The 17,314-nt window shown below is 35.0% G+C and overlaps 1 protein-coding gene across 3 annotated transcripts in view; it reads left to right on the top strand.

Annotated features, from left to right (window-relative positions):
- The window catches only part of SCN9A (sodium voltage-gated channel alpha subunit 9), a 77,320-nt gene extending 64,352 nt beyond the window's left edge, over window positions 1-12,968 (top strand). For all 3 annotated transcript variants that reach the window (XM_006766515.2, XM_006766516.2, XM_006766514.2), the window contains exons 21-26: window positions 1,782-2,063; window positions 2,724-2,777; window positions 4,074-4,211; window positions 5,456-5,560; window positions 6,500-6,770; window positions 8,497-12,968. In XM_006766515.2, coding sequence (XP_006766578.1) covers window positions 1,782-2,063; window positions 2,724-2,777; window positions 4,074-4,211; window positions 5,456-5,560; window positions 6,500-6,770; window positions 8,497-9,689 — 2,043 coding nt within the window. In that variant the 3' untranslated portion in view covers window positions 9,690-12,968. The remainder of the gene's footprint in view (window positions 1-1,781; window positions 2,064-2,723; window positions 2,778-4,073; window positions 4,212-5,455; window positions 5,561-6,499; window positions 6,771-8,496) is intronic.
- The last annotated feature ends 4,346 nt before the right edge of the window (window positions 12,969-17,314 follow it).

Here is a 17,314-nt window from a genome sequence, read left to right as displayed (position 1 = left end):
ATTCCAGGCAGAGATGCTACATGGCAGAGAACCACGAAGTCCCGTGTGCAAGGCACATGTAAGCAAGGTCTAGAAGGATCAGTGTGCCTAGCTCAGTGGTCGGCAAACTCATTAGTCAACAGAGCCAAATATCAACAGTACAACGACTGAAATTTCTTTTGAGAGCCAAATTTTTTAAACTTAAACTATATAGGTAGGTACATTGTTATTAACTTAATTAGGGTACTCCTAAGGCTTAGGAAGACCCACACTCAAGGGGCCAAGGAGCCGCATGTGGCTCGCGAGCTGTAGTTTGCCAACCACGGGCCTAGCTGATAAGCACAGAGGGGAGGCTAGCAAGAAATGAGGATGAAAAAGTAGGCTTGAAAAAGAGTTGGCCACTTTGAACTTTATTCTCTTAGCCTGTTCCTCCTAACTTTTGTATACTGTATGAATCTCATGAAACTATGAATCATCTCTCCGTAAAGAAAGCAAACCCATAATGTTTTTAATAGGATTTCATGCCCACATAGAATCTCTATGGGTCCATTGACCCCAGGATAATAACTATTGTTCTGGACCAGGGGTCAACATCCCAAAGCCACAGTTGTAAAGGGAGTGTTATTGGATTTCAGCCATGCTCATTTGTGTATATTCTTACTACAGTGGCAGAATTGAATAGTTGCAATAAAGATCATATCACTCTTAAAGCCTAAAACTATTTAAGAAAATGTTTGCCAACCCCTGCTCTAGACAATCTCAAAGGTAATCAGAGACCCTTAATGTTTCACCAGTTAAAGATGACTTAAAAGCTTGCTTGATATATTGCCAAAAAAAAAAAAATGGGAGCACAATGCTTATCAAATTAGTCTTTTACACATTTGCACCCAAATTTGGACTAGAGCTGAGGTATCAGAAGACAGGTAGGTTTTGAAGGACTGGGTAATTAAGAAAATCTGAGAGTGATAAATGCTGCAATGGTCGCCATGCAGGAAAATTGGAGTGGCAAGAGGCACTGGTGATCCATAGCAATGGAAATGCTTAAAAGCAGGAAAAAAAGTATTAAAGATAAATTACACTTCTTTTCTGTTTTGACTAAGGCCCAGCACTATCTATATTTAGCCAAAGACCTACAGAAAGTATTTTTGGAGTTGGAATAATAAATTTGAAAAGATTGCTCTCATTTTGCAGACAAGGAAACAGAGTCCCAAGGTCTTAACTGAATTCACATATCACACAACTAGCAGAATCAATTAAAACTAGAGGGTTCATACCCCTCAATGATTCTTAATCTTAACTCTAGCTAATACATATCAGCAATTTTTCTATATGGGAGAATTTTAGCACTGGTAATTCTAGGACTATAAACCTTAACTGTACATTTTATTTATTATGATTTATGTTTATAAATTTCTTTTTTTTTCTAGAGTATGCAGATTTTACGACTTCATCTTACATGTATCAGGTTTTGGTTTTTTATTTTTTATTCACTCGTTTCATTTATTTAAGCTTTCATGGCATCTTAGTTATTTTGTTTTGTATTGTTACGCATAGTTTCACTGTGTGTCCATCACGTATTTTTGTAAACATGTTTATCACAGGCGTCTTGTTTTGTCTTGCTTAGCATACTGCTGAGCATATAGTAGGCATTCAATTAACATATGTTGATTGCTTTGATTTGATGTCTTAAACATTTAAGGGTGGCTTTTCTAATTTCTCTAATTCTGCATTTTGTTTGATTAATGTTGCCCGTTTAACAGTTTTATGAATCCTAATCATTCTTTCCTTTCTTTGAATACCAGGTGGTCGTGAATGCGCTTATAGGTGCAATCCCTTCCATCATGAATGTGCTACTTGTGTGTCTGATATTCTGGCTGATATTTAGCATCATGGGAGTAAACTTGTTTGCGGGCAAGTTTTATGAGTGTGTCAACACCACAGATGGGTTACGGTTTCCTGCAAGCAAAGTCCAAAATAAGTCCGAGTGTTTTGCACTGATGAATGTTAGTCAAAATGTGCGATGGAAAAACCTGAAGGTGAACTTTGATAACGTTGGACTTGGTTACCTGTCTTTGCTTCAAGTTGTAAGTGACCCCTTTCATGAATGCTTGATATTGTAAGGGACCCTGACAGACATTACTATTTTAAATAATCTGCTAACTAGAAGTTAAAGAGAAAGTACTTTGTGACTTTAAAAAGAGACTTGGTGTCAACTAGAACAATTGCCTATAAAAATGAGTAAAAATCGTAAGTTCTTTTGTACTTGAGAATTATTGTTCCATAATTGACTTGTTGGTGTCATTTGGCCCCTCGCCATTGCACCATCTGAGTATTGCTTCAAAATGAACAGTCATTTTTCTGAACTGACAGTTTTGCACTACATGGGAATGAGAAAGACTTCTCATTAGCACAGAGCATCTTTAAGAAATGGAGATAAATTGTTTCCTGCCTTTTTTATAAAATTCTCCCCTACCTCTAGAAAAATAAAAATCATGTGAAAAATTTTCAGGAATTGTAATAGCCTGGAAATAACTGAGTAGGACTAAGATTTAGAACATGACCCCAGAATGTGTCCCTTTTTTTCTTGACATAGTACCTTTATATTAAATTGGTATCTTGAAATACAACAAAACTTAGTGATTTGATATTACTTAATGCATGTAACATTAAATGGACTAAACTCATGTGTTGCTGCTTTAAAGTATGAGCTTCAAATTCAGATTCTATAAATGTTTTATTTGCAGGCAACATTTAAAGGATGGATGGATATTATGTATGCAGCTGTTGATTCTGTTAATGTAAGTATTGGTCAACATTAAACTAAAATCTACAATTTTAAAAAGCTCCTTAGTTTAGTTTAGCCATTTTCAAACAGTAGCAACAAGGAGTCCTTGGTATATACACACAAACTGAAAAACTTCCACCTAACAGTAACCTAGTGACTAGGTATGCAGCATTTGGAGACAGACCTTGACTCCAACTCTGGCTTTATCATATCATGCAAGCTGTGCAACTGAATCTGAACAAATTTCCTCTCTGAGTGTGTTTATTGATTATATACAGAAAAATAATTCAGTGCCTACTTCATGGGGATCCAACGTGAAAATGCAAGTAGAGCACTTAGCACAGCCTGGAAATAATAAGTGCTCAGTAAATAAAATTTATCAAAATAAAAATGAAATAACATATTTTATGAATAGTTTTTATTTTTGTATTTTTAAAATTTTTAAATTTATTTCAGAGAGAGGAAGGAGAAGGGGAGAGAGATAGAAACATCAATGATGACAGAGATCATCATTGCATCCTTTCTCCTGCATGTCCCCTACTGGGGATCAAGCTGCAAACCAGGCATGTGCCTGACCAGAATCAAATGGTGCCAACCATTGAGCAACACCAGCCAGGACAATTTTATATTTTAAAGTGCCATGGAAGCATTTTCAGTGGTTCTCAACCTTCTGGCCCTTTAAATACAGTTCCTCTTGCTGTGACCCAACCATAAAATTATTTTTGTTGCTACTTCATAACTGAATGTTGCTACTGTTATGAATCATAATATAAATATCTGATATGCAGGATGGTCTTAGGCTATCCCTGTGAAAGGGTCGTTCACCTGCCAAAGGGGTCGCAACCCACACGTTGAGAACCGCTAGTTTATATGAAATAATTTTCACACTAAGAAAGCTAAATCCAGTGAAGACATTTCTGTAATTAAATGAAAACAAAAATAATACAAAATTTATGTAAATATGCTATCATCTCTTCTACATTTTTTTTCTGGAAATAAAAAGACATACTTTAGGTCATTTTGTTACTAAATTGTCCTACCAATGTGAGAACAAGTACTCTATATGATTAAGCCCTTTGTAATTATTTGAAGGTTATATTCATGTATTTAGTGAGCATGTAATAAATACTTAATGTTGGAAAATTTTTTAAGAATGATTTTGTTGAACCTCACTAATATTATGGCTTCTGAAAAAGCTAATTCACTAGAATAGCATTGTTTGGATTACCTTATGAAACCATGTGAAAAAGGAAAGTGATGAATGTATTGTCAACATACTAACTGTTGTTAATTACTTCTAATTTTGTAGGTTGACAAGCAACCCATATATGAATCCAACCTCTACATGTATATTTATTTTGTCATCTTTATCATCTTTGGGTCATTCTTCACTTTGAACTTGTTCATTGGTGTCATCATAGATAATTTCAACCAACAGAAAAAAAAGATAAGTATTTTAAGTTTCTTTCATTGCACTGAAAAATAGGAACAATTATTTTTCCAAAAAATATAGTGTGAAATTTAGTTTTATATCAATTAGTAATTATCTTCATTAGAACTTCATTTATTTTTTAAAACAATTGGCCAGTGTATAGTTATAGACATATTTAATCTCATTTATCTCTGCACAGAAACTAATCTTCTAAGTCAGAACTATTTTTAAACAGTATGACAACTATTCTGTTTTATTAATGTTCTCTGTAGAGGATTGGATAATTAAGAAACAGTAATGCACTAATTTTTTATTGAAAACACATTTCACAAATGTTACTTTCTTCGGTTCTGAGCCACTGTTCTGTGTGGTATGCCTAGGGCTGGTGCTTGAGGAAAAACAACATAGGATATGCTCCTGAGTTCAAGATTATATTATAGCAGAATATGTGACACATGTATTAGAAATGAAGATGTATTGAATATTGCTAGTGAGGCATCCCGGGAGATTTCTGTTTTAACTATTGGAACATTTTATAATCTCCCCTTAGTTGTCTCCCATCCTTCCTTATGTTGCCAACTAGGGTATGAATCATCAAAAAAAGATAAAATATGTACTTTGACTTTTTCTTCTAAGTCAGAATTCTCTTCTCAGTGTTTTCATAGCTTTTCTTGGTAAATTCTTGATATACTATGGTAATCAGCCCCCATCAGTATGCAATAAAGGATCAAGGCTTCTCTTGACATTGGTATGAAGGCTCTCTCTCATGCCTACTGTCAATAGATCAGATGAATACTAAAATTACATAAAGACTGCATATCAGCTAGAGGGGAAAGGTGAATTAGAACACTCTAAGACAGAGAGGGGAGTCTGGTTATTATATAGGCATTTGATAAATCTTTTAAGATACACTATAATAGAAAGCTGAATATTCCCTAACCCCCAAAAACTAAAGAGAAACCATAACCAGATCATCTTTAACTTCAGGATCCTACAAGTTAAGTAAGGATTTCAGAACTAAATAATTATTACATGTAATACATATACTTTATATATGCACATTATATTAAGTGTGGAGAGTCATGTGCCTACACATAGGTAATCCTTTAAGACAGGTTTTATGCATAGCTACATCGCACATAATAAAATGCATTTCATTTCTATATTAATACATTTTCAACCTGTCTTAATAATCTGAGGAAAAATTTAGACAATGATTCTGGTTTTAACTAGATTTCTTTCTTTTTTTTTTTTTTTACCTTGGAGGTCAAGACATCTTTATGACAGAAGAACAGAAGAAATACTATAATGCAATGAAAAAGTTGGGATCTAAGAAACCACAAAAGCCAATACCTCGACCAGGGGTAAAAAAAGACAATATATATATCTTTAGCATGTAAATTTTCAAATTATTTTCAATTCAACTTTAATATACAACTTTGTCTTAAGCATAAATGTTTAGCGTTAATTTTGAAAAAAATTGGAACAAAATTGCTATTTGGAAAAGAAGTCCTTATAAAATTTAATATATGTATTTTAAGCACTGTATCGTTTTTTGAGTGCTTAACAAATTTATTATTATTATTATGTTAGCCAGCTCCACATCTCCCAGTCCATATTTTAGTTTCCAAATAGCAGTAATAATTCTGTAGCTCATACTATGAGCTAGGCACTGTTCTAAGAACTCTACATATTTTAACTCATTTAATTCTTATAATAACTCTTATGAGGTAGAAATTATTATTATCTCATTTTATGGAGTCTGAAACAGGCTCAGAGGAGGCCAAACAATTAGGGAGGGCTAGAGTTTGAGAACTGAACCTAGCCAGTCAGTTTCTAGAGGCTGAGCTGAGATGTGAGAGGGTTAAGCACTGTATCTTAATATTCCTTCTTATTTTTTAATTTTTCTATAAAAATGGAAAATAATTACATGTGCATTTACTTTTATCATAGCTACACAACTTATTCCTGCACTTGCCTGTAGAATATGAAAATGAATGTACTTTAGATTGAACATAGCATACTAGGGTGGATACACTTAACAGTCAATGTAAGTATACAAGGCTAACTGAATTACTAGTCTGATATATGAAAGACAACAACAAAATGTTTCATTGACTCTGACTTTGATTTAACCCATTAATAATATTTCTTGTAGAAAGGACAAACCTATGACCAGGGATAATTTATGCAAGTTTTGAAGACTGATATATATATTTGTAAATGTTTTACTAATGTAATGATTAGTGGATATTACTTGCTAAGTTTACTCTATATTCCATTTTATTCTTGTTTATTTGCAGAACAAATTCCAAGGATGTATATTTGACCTAGTAACAAACCAAGCTTTTGATATCAGCATTATGGTTCTTATCTGCCTCAACATGGTAACCATGATGGTAGAAAAAGAGGGACAAAGCCCATACATGACTAATGTCCTCTATTGGATAAATGTGGTTTTCATTATCCTCTTTACTGGAGAATGTGTGCTGAAACTGGTCTCCCTCAGACACTACTACTTCACCGTAGGATGGAACATTTTTGATTTTGTGATTGTGATTATCTCCATTGTAGGTAAGTCCATTTATTAACCAGATTTTTATATTGAATGAAACTAAACTCACACATGCTCAGAGCAGGTCCTGAATTCTTGAATATAAATTTACTTTTGAGTAAGTTAAATGAAAGAATGAAGGAATCTTTTTAAAAAAACACTTTACAAAGCAACGCCTTCGTGTCAGAATTTCTGAGTTCTCACTGCAGGCCTCAAAGCCTCAAGTTTTCTATTTGTCAGGAGCACATAATACCACTTGATCCAGTATTTGATTTCCAAGATTACCCTTCACAATGGTAGCAATTGCTTCTATATATAGGTATATCTGAGAAGACCAATACAGAGTCTGAAATCATTTCCAGTTTTAGCATATATGAGAGCTGCCCTCGATGAATGATAATGTTAATAGCCAGATTATTGGTGACTCTTCATGAAAATTCTTCCTGAAGTCAAAGTAAAGTTAAGGTCTCAAGAAATATCATCTTCATTTCTTATGGCTTTATACTTGGCAAGTCTACAAAACATGATCATTTCTCAGCCAACCCCAGTCATGTCTATGAATGTCAGTACATGATTTTATACTTCCTTTCCTTTTCATTATCATCACTATTTTTTAAAAAAATATATTTTATTGATTTTTTTACAGAGAGGAAGGAAGAGAGAGTTAGAAACATCGATGAGAGAGAAACATCGATCAGCTGCCTCCTGCACATCTCCCACAGGAGATGTACCCGCAAGCCAGGTACATGCCCTTGACCGGAATCGAACTCGGGACACTTCAGTCCACAAGCCGACACTCTATCCACTGAGCCAAACCGGTTTTGGCATCATCACTATTTTTATATTCTTCTGCTCATTCATTACCTGTACATGCCCTGCCCAGTATTGTAGGATTGCATTTATTTTTGAATTATAAATTCTAGGAACGGATTGAGGATATCATAAATTGGAAACAACATAAAATTCTTCACTATGTGGTTATTTTGACAAAGCATTTTACAACTATAACAAATTACTTAAGAGAAGCATCGAACAGACTGTCAAACCTGAGGGAAGGCAGAGGGGGTGGGGTGGTAAGAGATCAACCAAAGGACTTATATGATGCATATAAGCATAACCAATAGTCATGGAGACTGGGGAGGTGGGGGCATGTCCTGGGGGTAGGAGTGGCCGGGGAGTGGTCGATGGAAGTAAAAAGAGACATATGTAATACTTTAAACAATAAGAAAAAGAAATTACTTCTTTGTCATATGTATGGAAATATTTTCATGACATGAAGTGACTAAAATAGATTACCAAAAAAATGCTTATGTGAAACATGATTACATTCATGTGTGTATGTATGTGTGTGTGCTCACATAGAAAACTGTAGAGTGATACTCGACAAAATATTAACAATAGTTATGGTTGGCGATGTTTCAGGTGATTTACATTTCCTTTTTAGCATTTACTGTATTGCTTGAATTTTCTACATAGCAGGCATTATTCTTATAATTAAGAAAATTATTATGGAGGGAAAATTTCAATGCCCATAAACCTAGTGAAGGAGGGAAAATGTTCCTGTAGTAAGTCGAATCATTTTTATATGGTATTGCTCAATATTCTAATTGCTATGAAATTTTTTTCAATAAAATGACAATCCTGAAATTGTAAGAGATACGCTAGCAGATAAAGCTATTTAGAGTCTAGATTTTCTATAGCATGGAAATATAAATATTTTCTTTTTATTTTTTCCCTCCTCATCAGGCATGTTTCTGGCTGACCTGATAGAAAAATATTTTGTGTCCCCTACCCTGTTCCGAGTGATCCGTCTTGCCAGGATTGGCCGAATCCTACGTCTGATCAAAGGGGCGAAGGGGATCCGCACGCTGCTCTTTGCTCTGATGATGTCCCTCCCTGCGTTGTTTAACATCGGCCTCCTGCTCTTCCTGGTCATGTTCATCTACGCCATCTTTGGAATGTCCAGCTTCGCCTATGTTAAAAAGGAAGCTGGAATTAATGACATGTTCAACTTTGAAACCTTTGGCAACAGCATGATCTGCCTGTTCCAGATTACCACCTCTGCTGGCTGGGACGGGTTGCTAGCACCTATTCTTAATAGTGGACCCCCAGACTGTGACCCTAAAAAAGTTCATCCAGGAAGTTCAGTTGAAGGAGACTGTGGCAGCCCATCTGTCGGGATATTCTATTTTGTTAGCTACATCATCATATCCTTTCTGGTTGTGGTGAACATGTACATCGCTGTCATCCTGGAGAACTTCAGTGTTGCCACTGAAGAAAGTGCAGAGCCCCTGAGTGAGGATGACTTTGAGATGTTCTACAAGGTTTGGGAGAAGTTTGACCCCGATGCTACCCAGTTTATAGAATATAGAAAACTCTCTGACTTTGCCGCTGCCCTTGATCCTCCTCTGCTCATAGCAAAACCAAACAACGTCCAGCTCATTGCCATGGATCTGCCCATGGTCAATGGTGACCGCATTCATTGTCTTGACATCTTATTTGCTTTTACAAAACGTGTTTTGGGTGAAGGTGGAGGGATGGACTCTCTTCGTTCACAGATGGAAGAAAGGTTCATGTCAGCAAATCCTTCTAAAGTGTCCTATGAACCCATCACAACTACACTAAAACGGAAACAAGAGGATGTGTCTGCTACTGTCATTCAGCGTGCTTACAGACGTCACCGCTTAAGGCAAAATGTCAAAAATATATCAAGTATATACATAAAAGATGGAGACAGAGATGAAGATTTGCCCCATAAAGAAGATACGGTTTTTGATAAAGTTAATGAGAACTCAAGTCCAGAAAAACCAGATGCAACCCCATCTACCGTCTCTCCACCTTCTTATGACAGTGTAACAAAACCAGACAAAGAGAAATATGAAAAAGACAAAACAGAAAAGGAAGATAAAGGAAAAGATGGCAAGGAAAGCAAAAAATAGCGCTTCACATTTAATACACTGTTTACAGCCTGTGAAGGTGACTTATTTGTGTCAATAAGACTCTTTTAAGGAGGTCTATGCCAAAACTTTTTACCAAAATATTCTCAAAGTCAGTGCAGTCACTAGCTCTGATTCCTTAAGATAGGTGGGCAGCATTAGCAAATGGCTATTTTTGCACTGGTAAATGATTCTGTAAGAATTGTAGGGTAACTCTATAGGGATTATTGATTACAGCAGGCAAAGGTAATTTAATTTTATTTGCTTTTAATAAATCACAAGACCATGTAGGAAATGTTCACACCTGTCTTGTCATCTTTTCACAAGATTGTAAACATTCATGTTTCCCACTCAAATACAAACACACACACACACACACACACACACATGCACATATCTATATTTGGACATCTACAAAAGTATTTTGTCTTGGCTTTGCCATGAAATACCCTGATAGAAGGAATGGACATTAGTAATGAGTGTTTAGTTAAAACATGTTGGTGTTAGGGAACAAAACACTTTTATCCATGTATAGAGGTCATTCTATATTTTGAGGTGCTTAAATTTATTCTATATTGCATCAGAACCAATTTATATGTACCTATAAAATGCTATGGAATTAAAAACATGTGTAGGCTATTCATTTCAACAAATACTTTTCATTTATCTTGACTCATGTAACAACCAGAATTAAGATTTACCTTTAGAATATTGTGCTTTATAGCCTGTCTTTTTTATATCCTTCTTAGTTCATACAACCAAAGAACATGAAAACTTATTCCAAGTACTACATATCACATCCCTCGAAAGAAAAAGATGAAGATAATTGAAAAAAGAGGCAATGGAAGAAAGCTTTCTTTACTATTACTTATATAATCTCACACTACACTATGCTGCCCAAAAATATCAATAATGACACAACTTTTCATATCTCTTGTCACATTTTTGTCTGCTGTCTCATGCACTATTGTTTAGTCATTCTTTAGCACTAAGCAAAATTGTTAATTCCCTTCAATGACATGCTTCCTGATATGCAGATCACTATTTAATACCATGGTACATGACTGGAGCACAGTATTTACTCCATCACCTCAATACCATCCTAAATGTGTGTGGCAAACTTTGAAGTCATAATATAAGACAAACTTTCAACCCAAAATTGTCTTTAGAATGAACAAAAAAAGCATTTGACTGGGATTCTTGCCAACTTGCTTTCTTGTCACTTAATTTACTTTCCTAATTTGTACAAGCAATCCTTTTAGATGGCTAATCTTTCATCTGAAAATGAGGAGGATGTCACTTTGCACTTAAAATTCCATGACTATGAGGTATATTATGCATCAATCAATAAAGTACCCTGAGTTTATAACTTACTGAGCACATAATTCATTTTACTTTAGCTGGTGTCTTCTTACCAAGGGTTATAAATCTAGCTTTTAAGAAATTCTTGTTAATAGTGGCTTGAAAACAATGGCCATGATGAAGTTTTTCATCATTTCATTTCAGGAATATGAGGTCTTTCTCCTACCGAGTTTTACAGTTTTAAAAATTGAGTTATGTAAGGAGAAAGTAGTTTTATTTAGATTTTGTGCGAGTTTCATTCTAGAAGATACCTCATGCTTTCTTAAATTAAAAGGGAACATGAATTATATTTCTGTAATCAGTACTTAAACATATATTTTGTTGTTATGGCTAGTTAAAAATAAAGGATTTTTAAACTTACCTATAGAGATGAAGAGGTATGGGTAGAGAATGAGAGACAGAAAGGAGAGACTAACAAACATAGATAGGGGAAAGTCAGATAGAAACAGACATTTCCACAGAACTTCCTATCTAGAAAAATTTTTAATTGTGATGTATTTTATAATGCCCATGATGGAGATTATCACATGTAGACATTTGTCATAAGGTACATATGAAATTAAATCTAGGGCCAAAGATTCTTTACATCTATGTTCAATCATTCATCTTTGATTATTTGAGCCACTTTTCAATTTAATATGAAAGATACCATGCAGTGTTTTCCTAGATTCTGTAGAGCATTGCATCACATACCTGCTAAGCCTATTAAAAATACATTTTGACAATTTAATTAGGGGACCATACAAAATACGTTATATTTGTAAGATTTGTAATACATTAAATTAATAAATTAATATCACCTTAAATTTGAAGTAAGTCTACCCTTATTATTTTAAACACATATAAATGTAACTGCATTTTGCATATTTATAGACTATAGTATGAAAAGATGTGTGGTGGGCAGGTTTATGTGGGATTTACTCTCAATGTTTTTACATGTCTTGATTTTTATGTAAAAGAAAAAATATTGGCAACTGATTCCTCAACACAGTTTCTTCTGAGCATTCCAAAAAATGATAAAGTTTCTCTTTCTCCTATTTGATGCTGAACTATAATTTTTAAAAAATATAAAATACTTGTTTTTTATACATATATATGTTTACCCAGAAATGCCTAGTTTTGCCTTTTTATCAATTAAGAACAATATTTGAAAGTAAGATATCATTCAGTACAGTGTAAACTTGAATAAAAAGTACACTTTTCATGTAGGTTACTGTTTGGCTCTGATTATGAAATATCACTCCCCCAAGGCATTGTCATACTAATATTAAAATTACACAATCACTGAACTCATTTCACCTAATGATGTAGAATGGCAGTTACACTGTAAAATTTAAGTGAGAATAAAATGGAAGCAAACATATTTGAATACAAATCTATACATATAAATTTGGATGAAAGTGGGAGAATCTCATTTTACCTTTTTGATTGTTACATCATTTACAAAAGACATAAGTGACTTGTGGGCTGATTCTTAAATGCTGGTTATTAAATCTCAACCCAAAATGTCCATCATGATTTTATAGAATTTTTAGTAGCTTTATTACAAAGAGTTAAAATAAAATGCTTTTGTAAATAAAGCAGTTCTAAATAGAAATTTTGGAAAATGTTAATGAAAGTACGTAATGAAACGAGGGCCAGCTAAGTTAGTATGGCCAAGTAATTGGCCTGGGTTTAGGGCCTATGTATAGAGGCCACCAATTTATTTAAATAGCTCTGGTTTATTATGTTATGTTTTTGAAGAAAACAAGAATTGCTTCACAAAAATAAATGAATAGCCATGAATATAATATGCTGTTTACATAGAAGTCTTTACAAATTTTATACATCTATGAATGCTCATATTTGAGTTTGAGTTTGTCATCAATTAAATTGTAGTTATATTTGAGACACACTGTAACAGAATCTATAAATAAAAGGCATCAGAAAAATAAAATGTTTGTATGTATTTTCTGTTTCTGTGAGAACAACCTTTAAGGAGATAAGTTCAGTGCATCTCTAAGTAAGTTGCAGCGATTGTTTTTTTAAAAAAAAATGAAAGAGGAACAGTTTCAAATGTCCTCTATAAGAAGTCTACCAGGATAAGAAGGATGGGGATAAAGAATATAGAACTCTACTCTAGCCATTTGGCTCAGTGGATAGAGCTTCAATCTGTGGACTGAAAGGTCCAGTGTTTGATTCCAGTCAAGGGCATGTACCTCTGTTGCAGGCTGGGTCCCAGGCCCTTGTCAGAGTGTGTGCAAGTGGCAACCAATCGATGTGTCTCTCTCATATTTATATTTCTTTCTGTCCCCCCCTCCCTTTCACTCTCTCTTTAAAAAAATCAATGGAAAGATCTCCTCCAGTGAGGATTAAGAGAGAGAGAGAGAAAGAGAGAGAGAGAGAGAGAGAGAGAACATAGAGTTCCAAAGCAATTCACTAAAATCCACAATAGAGTTTGTGCCAACAGGAAAAAAAATTGAGACAGGAAGTGAAATATACAAACACTTAGCCACACAATGAGAGTATGCACTGTGTGTGTGTGTGTGTGTGTGTGTGTGTGTGTGTGTGTGTAATGGCAGAGCGGTAGTAAGGCATACATAATGGCTAAAGGCTTGGCTCCCAGAACCAGAACTGTATTTGGATCCCAGTTAAGCCATGCCTCTCTGAGTTTTCTGAATACATTATTTAACCAACACATGCCTCAGCTTTCTCATCTATAAAACGAGGGTAATAGTTCTACGTCATAATATGGTCTTAAGCATAGAGGGAGAAATCCCCAAGAAGCCATTAAACAATATCTGACAGCACAGAGTCAAGAGTTGATATTAGTGGTGGCACTTAGTGTGGCAGTCAGCTTGCCACTAAAAATATAAGAGCCCAGGCTGGCTCTCTATCAGTCTCCCTAAATGTTAAATAATAGCAGCATTCCCTCTATTGTATATGACTTTGTGTGAATATGGTGCCCCAAAGAGTCTCATGCATCCTTAGGATATATAATGAACATTTAGTGATGTGACATATAGACCAAACTATTTCAAAATTGATAAACTTTTGATATTTGTGAATTTAACATGTTAAAATTGAGAAACATGTATATTTACAAAGGTTTAGCTTATTCTATGAAAAATTGGGGGGCAGTATTTTCCATCTTTAGCTAAATAATCAATCCAAATATCTCTTATTTGAGAAGACAAAAATGACAATATATGAATGATTATAAATACCAGAGAGTAATATATTGATTCTTCATACATTATGAGTCATGCATACGTTATATGTTCTATTACCTATGTTATATACTATTGTATTTTATGATAGAAAGATAGTATCAGGATGCTTCACTCTTAAAAGCTTCACAATTTTGGTCATAACTTAGGACAGGTTTGTGCGTATCATTTTACTGCACATTTTTATGATTCTGGAAGTACTCTAGTCATTCAATTTAATAATTTATTAGCTGTTTTGCAAAAAAAATCATACAAAAGCTAACTTTTTATTCTTAGTAGTTATTTTATTTCTCATGCCTATAAATGATTGATTTTTTTTTTACATAAGACAGATTCAAAATAGTCATTTCACTTTAGCAGTTCAGGCCAAAGATTTAAAGAGAAAATATTAAAACTTTTAATTAAAATAAAAATTTGTGCCCTGGCTGGGTGGCTCAGTTGGTTTAAGTGTTGTACCATATACCAAAAGGTTGCGGGTTTAATTCTTGATCAGGGCACATACCTAGGTAGAGGGTTTTATCCTTGGTTAGGGCGCATACAGGAGTCAACCAAATGATATTTCTCTCATCCATGTTTTTCTCTCTATAATTCTCTCTCTCTTCCTCCCTCTCCCTCCCTCTCTCTCTAAAATCAATTTTAAAAAACATATCCGCTGGTGAGGATTAAAAAATAAATAAGTAAAAGTTTGTCCTTCTTCTTGAATCTAGGACATTATCATTATCCTTGATGTACTCAGCATGGAAATTAAGAAATAATTTTAATACAATTTTATGGATGTGAAATAGATACTAAAGCTCTACAGAAAATATTTTTTCTTTAAAATCATGAAGCTCTCAACTACCAAACTTTTAAATATCAAAATTCAATTTGACTCCCTTTAAGAAACTAGTAAAGATAGAATTGTCTTATAATCTCCCTAAACTCAGCACATCTTGATGTTGGTGCCTTCAATAGAACCAGCTCTGATAAGAGAGGATGGAGAGAAAACAAGTAGGAAAAGAATTACTTCTTGCTTCATTTTCCTGCCTAATTTATTTCCCTTTACATATTCATCTTACTCTAATCATTTCATTTTTGACCCTGAATTCAGAACAAAGATTGCTAACGGGTTTAGAGCCGTCTAATTTTGTCCTGACTCTTGCAATGAAAAGAAATGTTTACCTCGAAGGAAGGACACATCGTTCATTTATTTTAGATACAAATGGGTCTGCCTCCTACAAGCCACAGCCAGAATACCACTTAGAGCCAGGCTGTGGGCAGAAAGGGATCTGGAAGGGAGCCAGGGAGAACAAGAGAAGCGATCTCCTTTAGCTTTGTGACTCTAAGCAGAAACCTGAAGAAGGACCACAAGCCAAGTACATGCTTGCCGGCCAGCATATTTTAATACTTTCCTTTGACATAAAGTTTAAAATTCACTAAGTCTCGTGCCTAGAGCTAGAAGGGCATGACCAGCGGTTCTCAACCTGTGGGTCGCGACCCCTTTGGGGGTCGAACAACCCTTTCACAGGGGTCTCCTAAGACCATCCTGCATATCAGATATTTACATTACGATTCATAACAGTAGCAACATTACAGTTATGAAGTAGCAACTAAAATAATTTTATGGTTGGGTCATAACATGAGGAACTGTATTTAAAGGGCCAGAAGGTTGAGAACCACTGGTTTAGTCTAAAGAAGCCCGTGCTTGTACAGAAAAGCACAGCTGTTTGATCTGCACAAAGCTGAGGACTCACATAGCAGCTGAAAATGGCAGCCTTTGGCATTTTTTCTATATTAGCGTTTCTTTCTGTCCAGATATTTCCTCGGAGAGTAAGAGAACTCTTTTTTTTCTCCCCTGTTTCTGTCATCTTGGGAGCTAAAACCTTCAAAACGAATCTCTTCCTCTTTATAGGATCAATAAAGCAAATTAGACATGACGTTGAAAGCACTTAAATGTTTTTCAGAGTGCAGTATCATCTTATGCCTTTAAGAATTGTCAATAAATGTAAATATACAAACATATACACGGTAGCATCATATTAGGTAATATCATGAGTTTTTATCTTTCTGTTACTGACAAAATGTGACTGTAAACTTGAGTTTCAGTGTCTTTATAAGAGACTGAAGTTCCTTATAATAGTTCCAAAGTATATAAGAACAAGGTAAGAACTTTAAAGGGCAATAATTTATTATGTATTTTCTGAAGTACCTCTCAATCAAGGATTCAGTCATAAATTCAATAAAATGATATGGAGCATTTACTGTTTCCTGGAAGAATAACAGTATCATGCTATATTTCCATAATTTATCATGGACACATCAGGGAGAAGAGCCTAACCTATCAGGACATGAGTATAAACACTGAGGAAGAGTTCCTTTTAAATGGGTTGAGTATGAAGTACTCTGGGCCAAAGTAAAGAAGTCCTAAAGCAATTGAATAAAAAGGGTCTGTGCTGGAAGCCACTTTCAGCATGTCAGCAGGGCTGAATCGTATGGGAATGGTGGAGGGAGGGCATTTCCCCAAACCTGAAAAGGATGCATTAAATGATTGCTTGCTGCCAGACAGCTAAGGGCATTTCAATCTACATGTTATTTATTGCCTCCTACTGGCCAAACACCTGAACAGCCGTAGGCAATTCCCTAATCTGACAATGCTTCTGTATACAAGCCCTGGCCTTTGAAGTGTATATCTACCTCTCCTTAGGACAAATCCTATCTAATAAAAGAGAAACATGGTAATTAGCCGTACCTCCACTACCCTTCCCATTGGCTAATCAGGGTGATATGCAAATTAACTGCCAGCCAAGATGGCAGCCGGCAGCCAGGCAGCTTGAAGCGAACATGAGGCTTGTTTGCTTCAGTGACAAAGGACTCCAATGTTCCCTGCCTGCTGATGCAGGCCTCTGAGCTGCAACTCTAAGCAACTATGTAACAAATATAGAAGCTAAACAAACCCCCAGAAACCTGCTTTAGTCTGCTGGGCTTCAGCCAGCAGAATCGCAACATTGTAAGCAAAGGCCAGAAACCTACTTTCAGCAGCAGAGCCTAAGAGCTAGAGCCAAGCCTTCAAGCTAAAGC

Source organism: Myotis davidii, unplaced genomic scaffold (assembly GCF_000327345.1).
Source record: "Myotis davidii unplaced genomic scaffold, ASM32734v1 scaffold59, whole genome shotgun sequence".
Taxonomy (NCBI): domain Eukaryota; kingdom Metazoa; phylum Chordata; class Mammalia; order Chiroptera; family Vespertilionidae; genus Myotis; species Myotis davidii.
This window is presented reverse-complemented; position numbering and strand designations above follow the sequence as displayed.